The sequence below is a fragment of the Eubalaena glacialis genome, chromosome 5 (genome assembly GCF_028564815.1).
Source record: "Eubalaena glacialis isolate mEubGla1 chromosome 5, mEubGla1.1.hap2.+ XY, whole genome shotgun sequence".
In the NCBI taxonomy this organism is placed as follows: domain Eukaryota; kingdom Metazoa; phylum Chordata; class Mammalia; order Artiodactyla; family Balaenidae; genus Eubalaena; species Eubalaena glacialis.
Window position 1 is genome coordinate 6859278 of NC_083720.1, and position 25491 is coordinate 6884768.

At 35.9% G+C, this 25491-nt stretch overlaps 1 protein-coding gene across 1 annotated transcript in view; it reads left to right on the top strand.

Annotated features, from left to right (window-relative positions):
- The window catches only part of LOC133091730 (transmembrane protein 258-like), a 29396-nt gene extending 25976 nt beyond the window's left edge, over nt 1-3420 (top strand). Inside the window, exon 2 of the mRNA XM_061190984.1 lies at nt 3094-3420. Coding sequence (XP_061046967.1) covers nt 3094-3420 — 327 coding nt within the window. The remainder of the gene's footprint in view (nt 1-3093) is intronic.
- Nucleotides 3421-25491: the final 22071 nt, after the last annotated feature.

Sequence of the window (25491 nt, forward strand, 5' to 3'; positions counted from 1 at the left end):
ATCAATAGTTGTTTTTTTAAGGGATATTATAATGTCTTCAAAACCAAACAAATAAACTAATAACACCAAGGGAACAACATCTAGGGATCAAAAAAGAATGAGCGTAGTCCATTAGCAGTTTCTGGCAGCCTGAGGAGGAATGATAGTAACCGGAGTTGTTATTAAGAAAGCATGAGCAGAAAGGAATGAAACATAAGGGAAAATCTAAGATTGCAATCATTTGCCTCAAGTTACTTTAACATGAATTCTATGAAGACCCTCAGAGGTCATTTATTTATTTAAACTAATATTCAAAAATATTTCCTTAAAATCTAAACCATGAACAATGAATTGCATTTTTTAGAATAGATTTCCTATTATCTGAAGGTCTATTGCAGAGCACTTGTATAATAATTGTTATTCACTGCTGATAAACATAAACTCTTGACAATATGCAGACCAAATTGTTTGTATTTAAATAGCATGTATATATTACTACCTCTAAAGAATGAAACGTCTTTAGTATCATAGTATAAGATAGGTAAAAACAAACTCCATAAGAGGCAAGTTTTTCCTCAATAAATGACAACTACTTTGAAGAGCAAGTTAAATGCAGAGATAAGTACTTATTTTTGCCTGAAACTGTCACAAATGTATTGGGTAATTTGCTTTCAGAAATGTTTATAAATATTTACTACCTAATCTTAAAAATAGTTATTTTTTCCAGATAAGAATTATTTAAAAATAGAAACAAAAAATATCTTGCCTGAGTCTATGTAATATTTTATACCTGCAATTCATCTACCTAAATATTATGATGGAAATAAGTTCATTTTAAATAATCACTAAGTAGAGCTTTCTACATACTCTGTCACCATACATTCAGGGAGAGATAATCACTTATTCATCTCATTAAAGGGAAATAATTCTTAGAAAATATTAATGTTCATTGCTCTATTACTCTCAATTTCTCCCATTAGAATCTTGTAAGCAGATTTTAGTGATGCCTGGATAGTCATTTTACTGCTATTTTGTGATTCTCAGTATAGCCATTTATTCATGCACCCACCACTTTATTCCATAAATTACTGAGCCCTAATTGTGGGCACAGCATTGTGCCGGGCATTCTAGAGCAGAGAAAGTTGAATAATTTACAGTTTCAACTTTCAGTGAGCTTACGAACAATGAAGGCAGAAAACCTCCATGCAAAATATGGTAACATAAAGAAATAAGATTGTGAAGATAAATGGATCACTGCAATCATGTGAAATCAAGTAAGATTTGAAGAAGAAGGTGGCATTTGAACTTTAGCTTGATATATAAATTATATTTGAACAGATAGGGAAGGAGGAAGGACAAATCAGATGAACGGGTTACTAAACCAGGTAAAAGCAAACAGGTAAAGCTGAAAAGTATAGAGCAGGTTTGGGACAAAGAGACAAACAAGTAGCTGCATAAAGGGGAAAAAGGGAGACAAAGTAAAATGGTATATATAGTGACCAGGTAATAGTAGGTATTGAATGCCAGCCTATGAATATGCACTTTACGTTGTAGAAAATGAAGAGCTATGAAAAATGTTTGAAAAAGTCACATCAAGGTCAAGCTATGGTCTTTGAGACTAGGGTGTAGGATGGATTATGTGGCATTGATCTTGGAGTCAGGGAGAATAGGCTCTCTAAAAAGTCTTAGCAAGAGAAATGGGAGTTGAATTAGAGTAGTTGCACTGGAAATGTAAACGAGAAAACAGATGAGAGAAATATTGTGGAAATAAAATCAATATGTCTTGGAGACTGGATGAAAATTGGAGAGGCAAAAGCAGGAGAGAAACAAAAGTCAATGATAGGCTTGTTATTACAGTCCTAGGTGGCTAGGAATGGTAAAATAATTAGTAAAAATATGGATTTAAGTAGAGACATACCAGGATGTGGCAAGAGATAAGTGAAGACTGAAGTGTTAAGTTTTTTGGCTAGGAGATTTGATTTGAGAGGTATAAGCTGTCTAATGCAGCAGATCCCAATCCTGGCTGATTATCACAGTTATCAAAGGAGAGTTTTGACCCCAACAAAACAAAATTATAACAAGAAGTTGTCAGGTTCTATCCTCAGGAGTTCTCTTTCAGTAGGCCTAGGTTGCATCATGGGGTTCAGTATTCTTAAAAAACTATTCCAAAAATCAATCAGATTTGGAAATTATAGATCTATATAACACTGTGCATGGAATGATTAAATAATAATGGTACTTAGACTATTCCTTTCTCTTTGTGGGAGGAGGTAATGCAGAAAATATGACAAAGTCATTTATAGCTTAGAATCCATCAGAAAGTAACTGTTACCTCCAAAAAGGGATCTAAAAGTCTTTTTTTCCCTATTACAACAGAACACTCAAGAGTCGTATTTGACAGTAAACATAAACAAATGGCGTTATGTTGGAGAGGCATAGCTGAAGAGTGCTATGCAGGTGTTTCATTGATAATTGTTGTAGGAAAACAACATTTTGCAGGGCATTATGGAGGGAATCAGACTTCTTCCAAAATCAACTGATAATAATTTTGTACTTCAAAACTACAAAGAAAGACACATAATGGGACCATAAATAAAGCTTTAGAAAACACAGCAAGAGAAAAAGAATTGAGGAAGTAAGAAGATTAAACAAAGGATAATTACTCATATACTGCAAATTAAATTGAAAAGAGTTACCCAAATGGTCAAAACTATAGATAATTCAAAAGGTAGGACTGAGCAGGTTTTACTGGAGTTCCATGTTTTTAATGGGTTTTGAATTACCAATTAGGTGTAGAAATTCAATTTTCTACAAGAGATCAATTAATGTGTAGTGGCTAAGTATTAGGTACTCAATAAAATACTTGTTGAATGTATACAGATCAAAACCAATACCATCATGCAATTTTGGTTGAGAAAGACTTCTGAGACAAATATATATAAAGCACTAAACATAAAGGAAATGATTAATGAATTGAACCATATAAAATTTAAGGACTTCTTTTCATCAAAAGGCATTATTAAGGGAGTAAAAATGAAGAAAATTAAGAGAGTGGAAAAAGATTTCTCTGGCCCAAATCCAAATAAAAATTTAAAGTTTTTAATAAATTAAAAGTTCTCAGGAGCAGCGGATTACCCTGTGCCTGGCAAAACGGAGCTTGAGGCCATAAGAAGATACACCAGCCCAGTGAACCCGGCTGTCTTTCCACGTCTGACCGTGGGGCTGTTGGCCACTGGCATGTTCTTCACTGCCTGGTTCTTCGTTTATGAGGTCACCTCCACCAAACACACTCGGGATATCTACAAGGAGCTCCTCATCTCTGTGGTGGCCTCACTCTTCATGGGCTTTGGAGTCCTCTTCCTGCTGCTCTGGGTCGGCATCTACAATATGAACTCCCAAGGGTTCCAACCAGGCGGCTTAACTGAATCCCTGCTTTTGTAAATTCATTTTTTTTTTTTTTTTGCTATGCTGGAAGTGTCCCACCTGCTGCTCACAATAAAGGCAGATGTGTGACCAAAAAAAAAAAATTCTCATATCCAAAATGCATATCGATAACTCCTACAAGTCAATAAAAACATAGAAAAATGGACAAATAAACTGAACATTTATTTTAAGAAAAGAGACTATCCAACTGGTCAATACATTTATAGAAATATATTTAATCTCATCTGGTAAATGAACATTAAAATCACAAATAGATACCCCCACGTTCCAATCAGAATAGCTAAAATGAATAAACTGATTATACCAAGTGTTGATGAGGACGTGAAGCACATGAAACACTTATGCAATGCTGAAGGAAATGTATATTTGTACAATCATTTGGGGAATCTGATTGGCATTTTCAGCAAAAGTTAGAATATGTGTACCTTAGGACCTGGCAAATTCTACTCCTAAGTGTATATCCAACAGAATTTTGTGTGTATGTGATGTATGTAAATAATGAATGCTCATAGCAGTGTTATTTAGAATATCCCCTGTTGAAAATGAGACAACAGGTCCAAAATGGAGTCACTTGTGCAAAGCCCCATGTCAGCAAACCAAGACTTAATACCTAAGCTATTGCAGTTTCAGCCTCTCCTAGGAACATAATCTTAACCTGTCAGTCTGGAATTTCCTGGTCAGCATTAGGGAGGTAAGCTGCCTGATAGACCCCTGCTTTTCTGCAATGAAAGGTGACCTTGCCTGCAATACTCTTTTCTTTGTTAATGAGTTTTTTGTTCTACTCCTTTTCTGCTATTTAAAAACCTCTCCTTTTCTCCAGCTCTTCGGTGTGTTTTTCTGTTTTCTACTTAGGATGCCTCCATTCATGAATTCATGAATCACTGAAAGAAAAGCCAATTAGATCTTCACATTTACTCAGTTGAATTTTGATTTTTAACACCTGAAACTGGAAACAACTTAAGTGTAATGCAAGATTAGAAAGAGTAAATAAAGCATGACACATTCATACAAAGAAACACTATGTTACATGTATTAAAATGGATGAATCTGACAAATATAAAATTGAGAGAAAAACACATAGGAATGATTCTATGTAAATGAAATGCAAAAACCCCCAAAACTAGACTTTGGTTTAGAACTCAGAGCAGAAATGATCTCTAAAGAGGAAGTAAGGCTAGTAATTAGGAGAGAACAAGAGAGGCTTCTGGATTGCTAATAATATTTATTTCTTGACCGTGAAGTTGATAACACAATTGTTTAATCAATGAACTTTGATGATTTGTTTGTGTTAATGTGTCTATGCTTAACTTAAAAATATTTATATTTAAATATTGTGTTTCCTAGAGAGTGACTAGTTTCTGTGGTTTCATGTATTAGTTAATTGGTGCTTAAAATATTTCACATTTCCCTTGGGTGTACACTACTCTTAATCTAAGCCATTCATCTTTATCAAAGTTGGCTAGTAAAACACTAAAATGACCATTAAAAGAATGTAAAGGAAGCTGCAGGTGGGATTAAAATATTTGTAACACATATAACTAACAAAATGGTCAATACAGAATATACCAGGAACTCCAAATGGTCAATAAGAAAAAAACAGACAACCCCATACGGGGATTGCCAAATGCCCAATAAATATAATAAAAGGTTTTCAACCTGGATGAAAGTCAAGGCAATGCAATTTGAAACCACAGTGTAATACCACTAGACAACCACCAGAATAGATAAATTTTAAAAAGACTGACAATGCCAGTGATAAGATGTGCGGTAACAGAAACTCTAATACCCTGCAGGTGGGAATGAAAACTGTTACACCACTTTGGAAAACTATTTTGCATTGTCTAGTAGGGTTGAAGATAGGCCTGGCCATTTCATTCCTAGGCTTCTGTTCCACAGAAATGCACATACATGTGCACTAAGGGATATTTATAAGAATGTATCATTGGTCCTTGGCATCACCCATGGCTTACTATACAAAAGTTAAATGAAAGTAAATTAATTACAGATACTTGCAACCACATGGATGCATCTAAAAAAGAAGATGTTGAGAAGTTGAGAGGTCCAGGTCAAGACGGTGGAATAGGAAGATGCTGTCCACACCTCCTCCCATCAAAACTATCGCTAATATAGAACAACTATCTATGAGAACACCCTGAAGAATAGCAGAATAGATTTCCTACAACTAAGGATATAAAGAAAAGGCCATGTTGAGATGGTAAGAGGATCAGAGACATGGTCTGGTTAGAACCCACACCCTCAATCCAGCAACCCACAAATGGGATATCGCAATTGTGGAGTTCCTCCCCTGAAGAGTGAGGGGTCTGAGGCCCACAACAGGCTCCACAGCCTGGGGGACATGTACCAAGGAAGATGAGCCCCCAAAATGCCCGACTTTGAAAACCAGTGGGGTTTACATTGGGAGAGCCGTAGGGCTATGGGAAAACAAGACTTTGCTCTTGAAGAGCCTGAACATGAACTCACTCACTTCAAGTCCCAGAGCAGAGGCAGCAGCTTTAAAAGTGCTTGGGCCGTATGAGGAGATTCATTGACTAATTTTAGAGTGTGTGCCAGAGGGGCAGGAATTTGGTGGAACTTCCTCCAAGGATGGAAGCACTGGAAAGTGCCATCATTTTTTATTCTTCTTCTACCTAGCTGGCCCCATTGTGATGGGCACTATTTCTGTCACTATCTATTAAACTAGATAATACCAGGTACCCCCTCACAGCATTCCCCTGAGGACTAGCCCTGCCCAACCCACTGGTCCTAGCCAATCACTCCAAAGTGGCTGCCTTTCCACCCCACGACACCCTGGCTGGCAGTGGCACCCCTCAAAGTGGCTTCTACCTTACCCCACCTGGTGGGTGGCCCTGGCCAGCACTGGCACTCATCCAACTCAGTTCCTGTTCCAGGGGACCAGCCACACACATTGTACAACCACAGCAGTTGCAGCTGGGCCTCAAAGACAGGCAGGGCAAAGCCAGTCCCTCCACCAGCATGCCGACAGCAAACACAGCCCAACCACAAAAGGAGGGTGCATGCAACCCCCACAGAGGACACCCCTGGAGCACATGGCTCTGGTGACCAGGGGGGATTGTGCCACTGGGCCCCATAGGACATCTTCTACATAAGGCCACTCTTTCAAAACCAGGAGAAGTAACTCATATGCCTGAAACAAACACAGAGAGTTAGACAAAATGAAGAGACAAAGGAATACTTTCTAAATGACAGAGCAAGACAAAAGTTCAGTAAAATAACTAGATGAAACGGAGATAAGCAATTTACCAGGTAAAGCGTTCAAAGTAATAGTCCCAAAGATGCTCACCAAACTCGGAAGAAGAATGGATGAACTCAGCGAGCCCTTCAACAGTGATAGAAAATATAAAAAGAACAATCAGAACTGAAGAAGACAATAACTGAAATGAAAAATACACCAGAGGGAATCAACAACAGATTAGAGGATGCAGAAGAACAGATCAGTGATCTGGAAAACAGGGTAGTGGAAATCATGAGTCAGAACAGCAAAAAGAAAAAAAAATTTTTTTAAATGAAGATAATTTGTGATACCTCTGGGACAACATCAAATGGACTAACGTTCATATTATAAGGGTACCAGAAAGAGAAGAGAGAGAGAGAGAGAAAGAGACAGAAAACCTGTCTTTGAAGAAATAATGGCTAAAAATTTTCCTAACCTGGCAAAGGAAAGAGATACCTATGTCCAGGAAGCACAGAGATCCCAAACAAGATGAACCCAAAGAGAAACACACCAAGACACATTCTAATGGAAATGTCAAAAGTTAAAGAGAGCATCTTAAAAGCAGCAAGAGAAAAACACCTAGTTACATGCAAAGGAACCCCCATAAGACTACCAGCTGATTTTTCAGCAGAAACTTTACATACCAGAAGAGACTGGCACACTATAGGCACAATAATAGTCACAGTAGTGGAAGGGAAAAAATCAAAACCAAGAATGTTCTACCCAGCAAGTTTATTTTTCAGAATTGAAGGATAGATAAAGGGTTTCCCAGACAAGCAAAACCTAAAGGAGTTCATCACCTCTAAACCAGCCTTACAAGAAATGTTATAGAGTCTTCTATAAGTGGAAAATAAATTGCCATCACCAGACACAAGGAAATTATGAAGAAAATATTTCACTGGTAAAGGCAAACGTATAGTAAAAGTAGTGGATCAACCACCTATACAACTAGTATGATGGTTAAAAGACAAAAGTAGTAAAATCATTTGTATCTAAAATAATTTGTATGCAATACAAAAAAAATTAAATGATGTTGAAGCATAATAAATGGGGATCAGTATATAAAAAATGCAGTGCTTTTAAAATGTGCTCAAACTTAAGTGACCATTAACTTAAAATAGACTGCTATATATGTAGGTTGTTATACATGAACCTCATGGTAACCACAAACCAAAATCTATAATAGATACACAAAAAATAAATAGGAAGAAATAAAAACATTACACTTAAGAAATTTAACAAATCACAAGGGAAGAGAACAAGACAAGAAGAAAGGAACAGAGATGAACTACAAAACAACCAGAAAACAATTAACAAAATGGCAATAAGTATGTATCTGTGAATAATTACTTTAAATGTAAATGGACTAAATGCTAAAATAGAAAGTCATAGGGTAGGGACTTCCCTGGTGGCACAGTAGTTAAGAATCTGCCTGCCAATGCAGGGGGCACGGTTCGAGCCCTGGTCTGGGAAGATCCCACATACCGCGGAGCAACTAAGCCCGTGTGCCACAACTACTGAAGCCCGCGTGCCTAGAGCCTGTGCTCTGCCACAAGAGAAGCCACCACAATGAGAAGCCTGCACACCACGACGAAGAGTAGCCCCCACTAGCCACAACTAGAAAAAGCCCGCGCACAGCAGTGAAGACCCAACACAGCCAAAAATAAAAAAAAATAAAAAATAAAAAAAAGAATCCACCTGCCAACACAGGGGACACGGGTTCAAGCCCTGGTCCGGGAAGATCCCACATGCCACAGGACAACAAAGCCCATGCTCCACAACTACCGAGCCTGTGTACCACAACTACTGAAGCCCACGAGCCTAGAGCCTGTGCTCTGCAACAAGAGAAGCCACCGCAGTGAGAAGCCCTTGCACCGCAACGAAGAGTAGACCCCGTTTGCTGCAACTAGAGAAAGCCCATGCAAAGCAACGAAGACCCAACACAGCCAAAAATAAATAAATAAATAAATAATTTAAAAACTAAAAAAAAAGGAAGTCATAGGGTAGCTGAATAGATTAAAAAAAAATAAGACCCATCTAAATGATGCCTACAAGAGACTCACTTTCGATCTAAAGAAACACACAGACTGAAAATGAAAGGAAGGAAAATGGTATATCATGCAGATGGAAATGAAAAGAAAGCTGGGGTAGCAATATTTATATCAGACAAAACAGATATAAGTTAAGGTCTTTAAAACAAAGACCATAACGAGAAAAAAACATTACATAAGAAAAAAGGGATTGATCCAAAAAGAAGATGTAACTATAAATATCTATTTATATAACTATAAATATTATAAATATCTATGCACCCAACATAGGAGCACCTAAACACATAAAGCAAATATTAATGAACATAAAGGGAGAAATTGACAACAGAACACAATAATAGTAGGGGATTTTAACACACACTTACATTAATAAACAAATCATCCAGACTGAAAATGTGTAAGATTTTGATTTTAATCCTAAATGACACTAAAACAAAGGACTTAATAGATAGATATAAGCAGAACATCCCACCCCAAAATAGCAGAATACACAACCTTTTCAAGTGCACATGGAACATTCTCCAGGATAGATCACATATTAGGCCACAAAACAAATTTCAATAAATATAAAAATATTGAAGTCATATCAATTACCTTTTCCAGTCATAACAGTATGAAATTAGAAATCAATTACAAGAAGAAAATTGGAAAAAATAACCACAAACTATGGAGGCTAACCAACATACTACTAAACAACCTGAAGGTCACTGAAGAAATCAAACAGGAAATAAAAAATACTTGGGGACAAATGAAATAGAAACACAACATTCCAAAATCTATGGCATGCAACAAAAGCAGTTCAAAGAGAGAAGTTTATAGAGATATAGGCCTACCTCAGAAAACAAGAAAAATCTCAAATCTAATCTTACAATTAAAGGAACTAGAAAAGGAAGGACAAAGCTCAAAGGTAGTAGAAGGAAGGAGATGATAAAGATCAGAGCAGAAATAAATAATATAGAGACTAAAAATCAAAAGAAAATATCAAGGAAACTAAAAGCTGATTCCTTGGAAAGATAAACAAAATTAATGATCCTTTAGCCAGACTATTTAAGAAAAAAGGGAGGGGGAGGGGCAAGTAAATAAAATCAGAAATGGAAGAGAAGTTACAAGAGGACACCACAGGAAAAGTAAACATAAGAGACTACTATGAACACTTATACACCAACAAATTGGACAACCTAGAAGAAATGGATAAATTCCTAGAAAAATATTATCTCCCAAGACTGAATTGGGGAGAAATAGAAAGTCTGAACCGGCTGATTACTAGTAACATAATTGATTAATTAATCAAAAAACTCCCAACAGGGACTTCCCTGGTGGTGCAGTGGTTAAGAATCCTCCTGCCAATGCAGGGGACACAGGTTCGAGCCCTGTTCTGGGAAGATCCCACATGCTGCAGAGCAACTATGCTCGTGTGCCACAACTACTGAGCCTGCGCTCTAGAGCCCACGAGACACAACTACTGAGCCCGAGTGCCACAACTACTGAAGCCTGTGCACTTAGAGCCTGTGCTCCACAACAAGAGAAGCCACCGCAGTGAGAAGCCCATGCACTGCAAAAAAGAGTAGCCCCCTCTTGCCACAACTAGAGAAAGCCCGTGCACAGCAACAAAGACACAACACAGCCAAAAATGAATAAATAAATAAATTTTAAAAAATAACAAAACAAAACACCCAACAAACAAAAGTCCAGGACCAGAGGGCTTCACAAGTGAATTCTACCAAACATTTAAAGAAGACCTAATACCTACCTTTCTCAAGCTATTTCAAACCTTTAAAGGAGAAGGAACATTTCTGAACTCATTCTATAAGGCCAGTATTACCCTAATACCAAAACAAGATAAAGATATCACACACACACATAAAAATTCAGGCCGGTATCTTTGATAAACATAGATGCAAAAATCTTCAACAAAATATTAGCAAACCCAATTCAACAATACATTAAAAGGATCATATACCATCATCAAGTGGGATTTATTCCAGGGATGCAAAAATGGTTCAACATCTGCAAATCAATAAATGTGATATATCATTTTAACAAAATAAAGAATAAACATCATATAATCACCTGAATAAATGCAGAAAAAGCATTTGACAAAATTCAACATCCATTCATAATAAAAATTCTCAACAAGGTGGGTAGAGGGAACATAGCTCAACATAATAAAGGCCACATATGATAAGCCCACAGCCAATACCATACTCAATTGTAAACAGCTGAAAGCTGTTCCTCTAAGATCAGGAATAAGACAAGGATGCCCACTCTCACCACCTTCATTCAACATAGTATTGGAAGTCCTAGCCATGGCAATCATATAAGAAAAAGAGATAAAATGCATCCTAATTGGAAAGGAAGAAGTAAAACTGTCACTATTTGCAGATTACATGCTACTATCTATAGAAAACTCTAAAGAATCCACCAGAAAACTATTAGAACTAATAAATGAATTCACTAACTTTGCAGGATACAAGGTCAATGTATAGAAATATATTTCTTTTTTATACGTTAATAACAAACTATCAGAAAGAGAAATAAGGAAAACAATCCCAATTACAATGCATCAAAAAGAATAAAATACCTAGTAATAAATTTAACTAAGGAGGGATAGACCTGTACTTTGAAAAATAAGACATTGTTAAAGAAATTAAAGATGACACAAATAAATGGAAAGACACACCGTGCTCATGTGTTAAAAAATTAATATTGATAGAATGTCCATCAAGAGTATCCAAAGTAATCTACAGATTCAATGCAATCCCTGTCAAAATACCAATGGCATTTTACATGGAACTAGGACAAATAATCCTAAAATTTGTATAGAAACTCAAAAAACCCCAAATAGGCAAAGCAATCTTAAGGGAGAAGAAGAAAGAGGTATCATGCTCCCTGATTTCAAACTATACTACAAAGCTACAGCCATCACACAGTGTGTTACTGCCACAGAAAGAGACATATAGATTAACTGAACAGAATAGAGAGCCCAGAAATAAACCCAGGCTTATATGGGCAATTAATCTATGACAAACAAGCCAAGAATATACAGTAGGGAAGAGACAGTCTCTTAAATAAATGGTGTTGGGAAAAGTGGACAGCTACATGCAAAAGAATGAAAGTGGACTACTTTCCTACACTGTATGAAAAGTAAACTCAAAAATGGATTAAAGACTTAAATGTAAGACCTGAAACCATAAAACCTAGAAGAAAACCTAAGCAGTATGCTCCTTGACATTGCTCTTAACATTATTTTTTTGGATCTGTCTCCTCAGACAAAGGCAACAAGCAAAAATAAACAAGTGGGACTATATCAAACTGAAAACATTTGCACAGTGAAAGAAAATTATCAACAAAATAAAAAGGCAACCTACTGAATGGGAAAAGATATTTGCAAATGATATGTCTGATAAGGGGTTAATATCCAAAATATATAAAGAACCCACAGAACTCAATATGAAAAAAACAATCTTACAAGATGGGCAGAGAACCTGAAGAGAAGAGGACATTCAGATGGCCAACAGGAATGTGAAAAGATGCTCAACATTGCTAATTATTAGAGAAATGCAAATCAAAACTACAATGAGGTACCACCTCACTCCGGTCAGAATGTCCATCGTTAAAAAGTCTACAAATAACAAATGCTGGAGAGGGTGTGGAGTAAAGGGAACCCTAGTACACTTCTGGTGGGAATGCAAGTTGATGCAGCCACTATGGAAAACAGTGTAAGGGTTCCTCAAAAATTACACATGGAATGACCATACAACCCAGCCATTCCATTTCTGGATATTTACCTGGAGAAAATGAAAACAGTAATTTGAAAAGATATATGCATCCTAATGTTCACAGCAGTACTTACAATAGCTGAGATATGGAAGCAACCTAACTGTCCATTGACAGATGAATGGATTAAGAAGATGTAGATATATATGTGTATGTATATATATATATCTGGGACAACATGAATGGACCTAGAGGGTATTATGCTAAGTAAAATAAGTCAAAACAGAGAAAGATAAATACTGTATGGTTTTACTTTTTTGTGGAAACTAAAAAACAGAACAAACAAACAAAAAGAAACTGACTCAGATACTGAGAACAAAGTGGTGGTCACCAGAGAGGAGGGGGCTGGGAAGGTTGGGCAAAATAGGTGAAGGTGATTATTAGGTACAAACTTGAAGTTATGAAATAAATAGTAAGTCCCAGGAACATAATGTAAAGCAATAAGTTTGTATGGTGACAGATGGTTATTAGACTTATCATGGTGATCAATTCACAGTGTATATAAATGTATAATCACTATGTCGTACACCTGAAACTGACATAATATTATATGAAACTATATTTCAATAAATAAAAAGGAAAAAATTAATAAAAAATTTTTTAAATAAAAAAATAAGATGTTGAGAAAAAAATAACAAAGCCTCAAAGAAATATTTTATCATTGAGTTTTTGTAAGAACAGCAAAATCATCAAAATAATAACAGACCTAAACACTATGTTTAATTTTCAGCTGTTATTTTATTGTTATTATTTATTCTTAACAAAGAAACATACAAATAAACAAGGAAATGATTACTGTAAAAGGGAAGAAGTTTTCCAGTGTGGAGTGGTGGGGCAGTCCAATGATTGGGGAAAGGAATTGGGGGTGCTTTTAGATTTATTGCAATGTTATATTTTTTGACCTTGGTTTTAGTTATTTGGGTTTTTACACTGGCTAATTCATAGCATTGTTTAAGTTTTGTGCCTTTTTTCTGAGTGTTATAATAATAATAATAATAATATATGTTGTAAACATAAACCAAAAAATTAAATTTGTAGAAAGTTTTTTTGTTGTAGCAAATATGTGATCAAGAGCGTAGATGTGAGATTTAAGCATGGAAAGCAAAAAGGAGATTTCTTCATCTAAGATCTTGGAAAATCAGCCAAATGTGAGTAAATTTAGGAAATTTTAGAATACACAAGGAAGTGAATGATTAAGCTTTATAAAATATTCTTTTGCTCCATAATCAAGGATACATTTGGGTAAGTAATTGTTCTAAAGAAAAACAATGACTTTGATGTGAAATAGATATTCTGCCATTGGACAAAGTCAAATGCAGGACCACACACATAGCAGGTTTGCAGGAGCATAGTTTCTCAAGGAAGACAGCATAGAGTTTAGAAACTGGGGTGTGGGTCCTTCACTGCCTGTTGTCCGTTCTAGGCCTGTGCACAGAGGTCCAGCAGATTCAGGCTCAGACTCTGGGAGAGGAAACATGACCATGGGTTCTGGATTTTGTAAATTGCATGATTGAAAAACACTGGCTCCTCCCATGGCTTGATCACCAGTCAGGTACAGGAGCAACAGGCCTTGACAGAACCTTTTCTCCAATCCTCTCCTGCCCATTCAGGATTTGTGGTTATGAACTGTGTGTGAGAGAATCAGCCCATTCCTTGGTGTGATTAGGGAGCTTATTCCAAGTCTTGTAGTTGCAGCTTTATGATGTGGCAAGGTAGTGACAGAATGCCTCATAGGCCAGCATCTCCCCAGGCATGATCGTGGATTTGGGGACCCGGAACGACTGCCTTAGGCACTAGGACCTAGTGGGTTTCCACGGAGATTTACATAAGGCTAAAATGTTTTATGACAGACTGTCTGACAGAACTCAGGTTGTCAAGTTAATCTTTGCTGGGTATACCTGATTCAAACCTGTGAGTTTCCCAATATATATTGGAGAATTTGAAGAAATCAATTTGAAGAATTTCCCAATTCTATATTGGAGAAATGAAGAAATCAATTTTAGGTATTGAAAAGGCAAGTAGGAAAGTACGGTTAGTGTTTTGCTGTGGACATTAGCTTTATTTAGCTTTATTTTCCAGGTGGTATCCCTCCATCTTTTTTTTAAAGTTTCTCTTTCCTTCAGACGCCACTTTTCCCAATTCTCATCCTATGTGCATTACAGGGACTGATCCTATTCCCTAACTTTAAGGAGAGGCTAGTGGGCCCATCAGAATCATAATAAAAAGTCCCCGACTCACCTGAACTGCAAGCTACAATTCTGATCACAATTCCACTGTGTGTGGAAGTTTTTCCCCACACCACCAAGCAATTCTCTGCAACACCAGATTGGTGTCCTACAACTTAATTCCACTCTGACACATCTACTGGGAGACAGCATCAGATCACAGGTTAAGGGTTCAGTCCTACAAAACTGTACCACCCCTCAACCCCCAGCTTCAGACCCAATCACAAGCACACGTGCGTGCTTCTGACTGACTGGCTATAGATTGGAGGTTCTAATAACCCCCTCCTCAGGTTCGACTGATTTGCTAGAGTGGCTCACAGAACTCAGAGAAACATTTTACTTACTAGACTATTGGCTTATAATAATAGGATATAACTAAGGAATAGCCAGATTGAAGAGATGCATAGGGCAAGGTATGGGGAAAGGGCATGGGGCTTCTATGCCCTGTCTGAACACACCAGTCTCCCTGAATCTCCATGTGTTTGCCAACGCAGGGGCTCTCCAAACCCTGTCCTTTTGGGGTTTTAATGCAGGCTTCCTTACATAGGCACGACTGATAAAATTATTGGCCATTAATGATTGAATTCAACCTCCAGCACCTTTGTCCTCCTTGGAGGTCAGAGGGTGGGACTGCAAGTTCCAACCCTCTAATCACACGGTTGGTTCTCCTGGTAACCATGCTCTGTCCTTAGGGTCTTTCCAAAAGTCACCTCATTAACATAACAGAAGATATCTTTATTGCTCTCCTTCTCCTCACTTTGAAAATTCCAAGGGTTTGCTGACCTCTAAAAAACAAAAGAGCCGGTTATTTTACCAGCAAAATGAGTTTATTTGGTAATGGCAGAGAATTGCGATTCAGGACAAGCAAACTATGAGGAACCATAGCCAAGTCCAGAGAACAGAGGAGAAGGGCTTGCTCTTCTAGAGGAAAGGAGGAAATTAGGGAGGACTGTGGTGGTTCTTCACTGGCTGCAGAAGGAGGGCAGCCTATTGTTGTTGGATCAGAAGATCTGTCCTCCTGCTGGGGTCTGTAAGCTGCGGTGAGTGTCATGTGGGTGAGAGCTCCCCCTTCAGGGCTTCCTGACTCCGTGTTAAGTGAGGTTTCCTTTACTCATTTTCACAGGTTTTAGGAGCTCTGTGCCAGGAATAGTGGATGAAGACCAGATATATATTTCTTTTTATGTCACAATATCACACAAGCCATGACAAGTATATAGGTCTGGCGCTTCTGAGAATCCTCCTCCTCACCAACATATTAAGAACATCCGTCTGAGAATTATTGCAACACGGAAGAAAGCAGAGCCAAGAAATGGAGAGATGTATTCATGATTGTATGGGTTGATCACCTGAGTCCAGCTGTGCCTAAAGCTGGTGTACACATAGGCTTTTCAGTTACATGGGCCAATAAATTTTCTTTTATGCTGAATCCAGTTTGAGTTGGATTTTGGTCACTTGCAACCCCAAGAGCCTGACTAATGCACAGAAAAATGAATCCTATGGTACTTAAGGGAGTATCACTGAATAGCCTGATCACGTTAAGCTATACAGCGAGATTATGAATTGACAGAGAAAGGTCATTACAGAGTTGAGAAGCAGTGAGAGCAGGAGTGGAAGCCTGGACATAGTGTGTGAGAGAGCTTGTGGATAGTACACTGTGGTTGGGGGGTGAAGAAATTTCCCTTAATGGTAAGTCTCAGCTGTGGCCGGAAGACTTTGGGGAAGAATGAACGTGAAGGGAGGAGGAGCTTTATTGGAGTGAGGAAGCCGAGGAACTGTGTGGCTAAGGCTTTCTGGAAAAGTGTGATATACTTGCTTTTGTCTCCTCTTCTTTACTTATTCAGTATTCACATCGCTACAATATCTTTCACTCCGACCAGTCACCAAAACTATTTTTGCTTCTGTTGCTTATTACATCTTTGTTGCCAAATTTACTTAGTCCATTCTTATTATTGCTGTATCATTTGAAAGCTTTTAGCTCTCCATATTTCAAACAATCTCTGTCATCTTGGTTTCCATGGCCCTGTCTGTTCTCATTTCCCTCTTACCTACCCAATCTTTCTCAATCTTCTTCCTGAGTTTCTCACCTGAAGCCCACTCTTTAAATATTAGGGCATTCTGCAGTTCGATCTTTAGCCCTTTTTTCTTTCCATCAGATGCAATCTTTCTGAGAATTCTTACCATTTCTAGTGACTTCAACTCTCCTCCATAAGCTGGAGACTCCAAGAGGTCTACCTTGAGTCTAGGGCTTTCTTTAATTGCTATTTTAATATCACTCTACATGACTGCCTGAATGCCCGATAGTTACCTCAAAAAATAAACATCCTAAACTATACTTGTCACCAATTTTTTGGTATTTTCTACATATGGCTCCTCTTCATTTTTCTGCTCTGGTCAAGTTGTCTGCATTAGGAATTTCACATGTGAATGATTAAATGTATCCTCATGTTTAACTGGTGAATTTTCTAGGATGATCTTATTACTACACAGAATTTAGATCCTTCCCTAATTGAAATTCTTCAATATCTTGTGCAATCTGGAGAATAAAATCTTACCTTCTCAACTTGTGTCTTAATGCTCTAATTCCCGCCTAACTTTCTGATTCTATAATATAATACTTGCAGTTCCCAGAACTGTTCATGTTCTCTCATCTTTGTATCATTTGCTCTTTGCTATCCAGCCTCCTGCTGTTTATTTTATCACCACTTTTTTACAAAGCCCTTTAGTTTTCACTTTCAGGAAATCTAGTAAGGTCCTACATCCAGGGCAGTAAGGTTTTTCATCCTGTGTGCCTCTTAATATGATGTGAGCACCTATGTACAGATCACACTAGTCTATGTGCCCATCTGTGTATTGTATTTGTTTTAAGCATTATGAGAGCTTGTTGTTTTTGTATCCTCAGAGCCTTGGCAAAATGCCTGATGCTCATTCAGCATTGAAAGAATAAAGAAGGAAGAGAAAAAGGCAATGAGTGGAAGAGGGAGGAAGGAAGAAAAGCAGATGATGGGCACCTTGATGAGAATGTTTAATTATCCAAGATTGATAAATGTGAATAATATGTAGAGAACTGTGGCCCTAAATTTGCTTTCTTTTAGCAGTAGCTGACATAGCCACTGCTAAAGGAAATACATAGAGTACATGGATTTGAATCCCATCTTAGAAGCTGTTTACAATCTGGCTCTGACACTTAGTACCTTGAGCAATTTACTCACCCCTTTGTGCTTCAGTTTCCTCATATGTAAAATTGTGGCACTAACAGTGCATAACTTTAGGATTTTTATGAACAGTAAATAACTTTGTACAGGCATACCTCATTTTATTGCACTTTATAGCATCTTGCTGATATTATGTTTTTTAAAAATTGAAGGTTCATGGCAGCCCTGCATTGTCAGATGTTGGTTAGCTATTTTTAGCAATGAAGTATTTTTTAGTTAAGGTATATACATTGTTTTTTCAGACATAATGCTATTGCACACTTAATAGACTACAGTGTAGTGTAAACATAAATTTTATATTCACTGGGAAACTAAAAAATTCATGTGACTCACTTTATTGCAATATTTGGTTTATTGTGGTGGTCTGGAATTGAACAGGCAATGTCCCTGAGGTCTGCCTGTATTCATAAAGTGCTTAAAAGGGTGCTTGGCACATGGAAACCGGATAAGGGTTTGTTAAATAAATAAAGGAGTTGATGTTGGGGAGTTCACTATATAATTTGTAGGGGGTACTTCTCCAAAACTACTAATTTGTTCTGTGTTTGTGTGTTTGTGTTAAAGAGTCCATAATTAACTGCAGTATTATTGGCCACTGAGAAATATAGTTTTATATAAAAGTGTTATCTTCCATGGTAGGCAAAATGAACACGTCAGATTTTCCACATTAAACAATTTATCAATCTTTGTACATTTCTAGTTCTTATATTTTGAACATGGAGGAATACTTGATTCCAAAGATTATGATTTGACTTTGAGTAATAAATGTCTTCTTCACAACATAGAATTATGACGAGAATGATATTTATTACTGTTTTCTTGTGTGCCCTTCAGATTCTTTGCCTTTTAATTGGAGATGACATTTTTGTAATCTTCTCTGCTACTAACAGAATTGGCTATACAATTTATAAATTAAAATGTTATATTTGCACCCTCATTTCAATTGAACTTGAGTGCAAGTCCAAGAGTTTCAGCAAGGTTTTATAAGCCTGAGCCCTCATTTCTGTGAAAAATATGTCTCACAGGCTATGCTTTTCAGCTTTGTTTGATGTCATTTCTAGTTATAATTGTTCCATAACAGCTTAGGCATGCTAGTGGGTTTAGTACTACCACAATTACTGAGGAAACTAGAAAGAAACTTTGTACAATTTTCCTATAGGCCTCAGGAAGTGATTGCCCTTGATGTTTGAAGCATGTATTTAAATCAAAACAGCAAAAATGGAATAAACTATTCTAAGCATGTTTTTGAACTGTCTACCAGTGCAGCTACATAAATCAGTTTGGGCTCATAGGCAGAGGATACAAAGGGATTTTACTTCAGATGTAAAGGAAAACAATCTAAAGATAGGGAAGAATTTTAATTAAATTGAAAATGTGAATCAAAGTATTAACATTGTTCTGATACGGATTCTTATTACCATCAGATTCATCACGCCTTAGACAATAGTAAAATTCTGAAAATCTAGTAGAACTTTGTGGCACAAGAAATTATCCCTGCTCATATGCAAGGCTGAATTTGTCTTTTTTGTTAACTGCATTGCTACCAATATTTATGATTAAAAATTAAAACTTCAAGTAAAGTTAAAAAAACAAAAAAACTTCAAGTAAAGTGCTTTCCTCTTTTCCTTGAAAAGTTCTATGATTTAATGGATGTGGATAAAAATGATAAAAATGATACGTCAAGTAATAATCAAATATGGAGAAAAGGACACTTATTACTATTGATTATTTTGATAAACTTGTCCTGCTCTCACGATTTCGGTTTTTTTTATTAGATTTTACAGAAAATCTGAGTATGGGTTAAAAATTAATATTGTATAATTAGATTGCTATAATATTAAAGAGTATTGCTTAATTTTTTAAATCATAGCTTTATAAGTATTTCTTTTCTTAGAGCGTTCAACTTTTTAAAGTGTGGAGAAAATACCGACATTTAAATAAGCTAAAATATAGATTTCTAGGAGAGTTAGATGGAGGAATGAGGAGAGAGAGAATTATAAATAAAATTTATAATTTTATTATAAATCTATAATAAAAAGAAAGGAAAGTGGTGGAATAAAGAGACAGATAAAACTACGGGAGAGAAAAAGAAATAAAGAAGTCCAGGAAAATACAGGAGAGAAATAAAAATAACTGAAAATAACTGAGCTAAGATGGCAGATTATAATACGAGTGAAAGTATTAAAAGTATTTTTTGCATTATGTTAGATTTTCAGAAATAGTAAATGTCTCCTATTACTTTCATAACTCAATTATTGTCATAGAAAGGTTGTAAGTTTCAGGTACCCATTAATTGATATCAAAAGTCCATCTCCTTGTCAGGTTCCAATCCTTTTCCTCTTATACCATAAAAGTGGGGGAGATGTTTTGCCACTAGATTTTGGAGAAATTATTTAGTCATGCTTCCTTGTTTCATTAAAATTCATTGCATCTAACTTCAGTTGGGTCTTCTGTGCTAAACAGTGTTTTTATTCATACATAAATAAATCCTTATACATGTCTTAATTCTAGGTATTGCAGCATTTTCACCACTCTGAAGGCCATAAGGCCATTCTGACCCTCCCACTAAAAGAGTGAGTTAACTTTGCCTCTTAATTTACAAATAACAACACTCTAATATGAACTTAAGGTTGCTATCCATCTCTGTAAAAATCTCTCTACATTTTCCATGATTTGCTAATCATTTCTCTTTTCAAAGGATGAATTGCCATTCCCCTTTTCCAAATTAACCTCTTCCTGCCCTCCCCAACCATGACACCTCCAGCCTATTCTGGTGACCCATCACACCTACATTCCCTTAATCTTGTTCTATTGATCATTTCCTCTTCTATTCTTTCATCTTCTAATTATTCGTCTTCTATTTACTCCTTCCCTGTGGCTCTTTGCTAAGACTTTCAATCATGGTCAGTTGTAAAATATACTATAACACCTTTCTTTCATCCTGCACCCGATCAAGATCCCACTCACTCCTCAAGAGAGTCAACAAAGTTATTTCCATATCTTTATCTCTTACTCACCATTCAGATAATTGAAATCTCACTTTTACACCACCTTGATTTTATCATTGTATTAAAAATCAGGAATGACTCCCTAATTGTCACACTTAATCCACTGCTTTTGATTTTCCTGCTGGATATTTGCAGTATTAACATCACTGACCAGCATATTTCTCTTGAAAATTCTCCCTAAAATCCAAAGAAAGTTATCTCTCTCTTTTTTTTTTCTTTCCTATCTCATAACTCCTTAGTCTTTCACTGATTTACCCCATTTCTAAATGTAGGTATATGCTAAAGGTCTGTTTTCAATTTCATTGATTTCGGCTCTTTATTAGTTCTTTCCTTCTGCTTGGTTTAGGTTTATTTAGATTTTTAAATTTTACTTTCTTAAGGTGGAAATTTAAACTATTAACTTGAGACTTCTTCTGCTCTAATATGAGCATTTATAAACTTCACCCTTAGCATTGCTTTAGCTGTTCCACTGCTTTAGCATTGCTTTAGTGCTTTCTCTCTAAGAACTGCTGTGGTCACAAATTTTGATATATTATTGTTTTCATTCAGTTCTCAGTATTTTCTATTTTTTTCTTGAGACTTCCTTTTTGACCCATGAATTAGTTAGAAATGTACTGTTTAATTTTCAGATGTTGGAAGATTTTTCTGTTATCTTTTTGTTATTAGTCTACTTTAATTCCATTGTATTTAAAGGACATACTTGGTATTATTTCATTTCTTTTCAATTTGTTGAAGTGGTTTTTATAACTCCCCAAATGGTCTACCTTGGTGAATGTTCCACCTGCACTTGAAAAGTCTGTATATCCTGCTGTAGAGTGTAGTGTTCTATAGATATTAATTAGTTCCAGTTGGTTGATGGTGTTGTTTATTCTATATCCTTGTTGATTTCTATTAGTTCTATCTCTTACAGAAAAAGGAATGTCCTCTACTTCAAATTATTGACCAAATACTTTACTAAAACTCTGCTCCTGGCCTTAGTTTTGAAATCTGTTACTTCTGTTGCCACCTCATGATTGCGGTTTCCTGAGGCTTCTATTTCCTTCCCTCTGTCCCTGAACCTTCAATTTTTTCCCCCCTGTCCCATGAGGCCTCAATATCCTTCCAGTGCTGCTTCCAGCTCTGGTTGCTCCATGGTCACAGAAAGCTGCCCGCAGCAGCAATAACACCATGAAAACATATAGAACACATACAACTTTATAGCAAAAAACCTAAAAGACAAGAAATGGGCAGAGGAACTGAATAGACAGTTTCCAAAGAAGACATATAAACGGCCAACAGGTATATGAAAAGGTGCTCAACATCACTAATCATCTCTCAACGTTACTAATAATCAAGGAAATGCAAATCATAACCACAATGAGATATCCCCTTATACCAGTTAGAATGGCTATCATCAAACAGGCAAGAGACATCAAGTGCTGACTGAAAGTGGAGGAAAGTGGATAAAAGGAAACCCTAGTGCACTGTTGGTGGGCATGTAAATTGGTACAATTGCTACAAAAACAGTATGGAAGTATGGAAAAATTAAAAATAGAACTACCATATGATCCAGCAAGCCCCCTTCTGGGTATATATCCAAAAGAATTGAAATAAGGATCTGGTAGAACTTTCTCATGTTCATTGCAGCATTACTCACAATAGCCAAGATGTGGAAATAAACTAATTGTCTATCAACAGATGAATGAATAAAGAAGATATATATATATATATATATATATATATATATATATATATATATATATATATATGAGTTATGAGTGAAATATTATTCAGCCATGATAAAGAAGGAAATCTTGCCATTGTGACAATTTGGATGGACCTTGAGGGCATTGGGCTAAGTGAAATAAGTCAGACAGAGAAAGACAAGTACTGTATGTTATCACCTATATGTGGAATCTAAAAATGACAAACTCAGAGAAACAGAGAGTAGAGTGATGGTTACCAGGGACTAGGGGTGGGGGAAATGGGGAGATGCTGGTCAAAGGGTATGAGTTTCTAGTTATAAGGTTAATAAGTTTGAGAAATCTAGTGTACAGCATGGTGATGATAGCTAATAATACTGTATCATAGATTTGAATGTTGCTAAAAGAATAGATCATTAATGTTCTCATTACAAAAAAGAAATGGTAACTATCTGATAGGATGGAAGTGGTAGCTAATACTATGGTGGTAATCATTTTGCAATTTATAACACTTTGTATACCTTAAACTTACACAAGGTTACGTGTCAGTTGTATCTCAATAAAGCTAGAAAAACTAAAAAATAAAACTCCACACAGAGGGAAAAACAGACTAATGAAGGAATTCTCATGATCATATCAATTGCAGGAAAAGCTTCACTAATTCATTTATTTCTTTACTTACTTCTTTGGTTGACTTTCTTTTCTTAGTGGAAAATGGTAATTCAGAAAGTCTGGAAGGCATTTTGTTGGACATTGGTACAAATTGGTAAAAAAAATGTTTTAGATGATTCAACAGTGAATGAATCATCAACAAATGGTTTCAGTTAAACTTTTCTCAAAACACTCAGCCAGGGTACACCAACCAGTTCAGGTGTCTGGTTTTTATAAATTTGTTATTTTTTAAAAAACATAAATCAGTTAATTTAAGATATTTCAATATTTGGGTGCAACATAACATAAAACATTGTTTTATAATGTGACATGTTTTAGCCAAACAATAGAGAAGTAGGTGATTACATTCAAGGAATTGAATACAAAGCAGGTCACAAAGTAGGAATATTTAAACTGCATTTGTTTATAGAAGATCCTAATATCTTCGTGAAAATCATGACCTCACAGAAAGCCCTGGCTGACAGTCTGAATGCTTTGTTCAGGAAAGAGAAAATAAATAAATGAGATACACATTTTTGGCCAGCTAATCAGCAAAATATTAAATTATTTTCCGGATTTTGATCATGTATTGGTAACAGTTTAAATACTCTAATATTAAGAATGACAGTAATTTTTCTAACAAAACTGGTAACAGGAGGTGCTAAATATTTTCCAAGTTGAATTGATAATTCTAGTGTATCAGTTGGAATTCTCCAGAGAAACTGAACCAATAATATATAGATATATAGATATTCTAGATACTCTCTCTCCCTCTGTGTGTGTGTGTGTGTGTGTGTGTGTTATTATCATATTAAGTACTAGGCTCATGTGGCTGTGAGGGCTGGCAAATTTGAAATCTGTAGGGCAGGCTGACAGGCTGGAAACTCAGACAGGGTTTCCATGGTACAGTCTTGAGGCAGAAGTCCTTCTTCAAGAAACCTCAATTTTTGCTCTTAATGTCTTCAACTGATGGGATGAGGCCCATTCATATTATCCAGGGTAATTTCCTTTACTTAAAGTCACTGATTGTAGGTGTGAGCTACATCTACAAAATACCTTCATGGCAACACCTAGATTAGTATTTGATTAAATAATTGGAAACTACAGTCTTGCCAAGTTGATACATAAAACTAACCATAACATCTGGTTATCTGTTTTTATAGTTTGCTTTCATTTAAAGTGAGATATATTTTAGATATATTAGATATAATATATGTTTATATTCATTAATTCAACTATTGATATTAATAGTAATTAATCAGTATTGATTAATACAACCAATATATAAAATATTATATTTTATATTCACTAACTCTTTTTTATTAAACATTTACTATGCACTAGGTACTGTGCTTTGTTCTGAGACACATACAGTAAATGTGATATTACCTCTATCTATATACTTGAGAAGTTTAAATTTTGGTGAGATGAAATGTTCAGTCTTGACTTTGTAGACATACATAGATCATCCCCAGTTTTCAACTTGAAGAAAGCTCTAAAGTATATTTCATTCATTAAATATTACCTTGTGGTTTATGTGCAAGGCTCTATACTATGTGCTCTGCATACTTTAAAGGGTAAAAAAAGGTGCCCTTCCCTCAAAGAGTTTATAACCTGCTAGAAATCCACTTGGCTCTTAATTCTGTCACTGTGTGATCTGGGCAAATTACTGTAATTTGAAGTTCAGTTTCCTTATCTATGCATGGGAATTACACTGGACAATATTTCAGTAAGATTTCTTTATGGTCCTAAAATATTATCATTTTAAAGATTCTCTGTGTTAAAAATTATTCTCCAGAGAATAATTCTCCAATGGTTACATTATTTATAATGATTTGATTCAAAGTAGGAAATTAGTAATTGATGGCTTACATTCAAGTACTGAGGTCTATACATGTTTTGTTTTATTTAGATTCTCAGCTAAATTGCCTTCATAAAACATAAAAAGTTAACCTCAAAGACTGATGTAGAAAATTACCAATAAATAGGAAATGCAGTGGCCAATAGCAAATTACAGGCTTTAACATTATGTAAACATTAAACGAACATTACTATTTTGAGATAGTCAACTGGTTATGAACTACATTTAGAAAAAAAGTGTTATGTGAGGTTTGAAGATTTGAAAAGCTACAATATGCATTAAAGATTATTGTTTGGAAGTTGCATTACATTTGATCACCAAATTAAAACTTATTTTCAAAATTTGGCCATT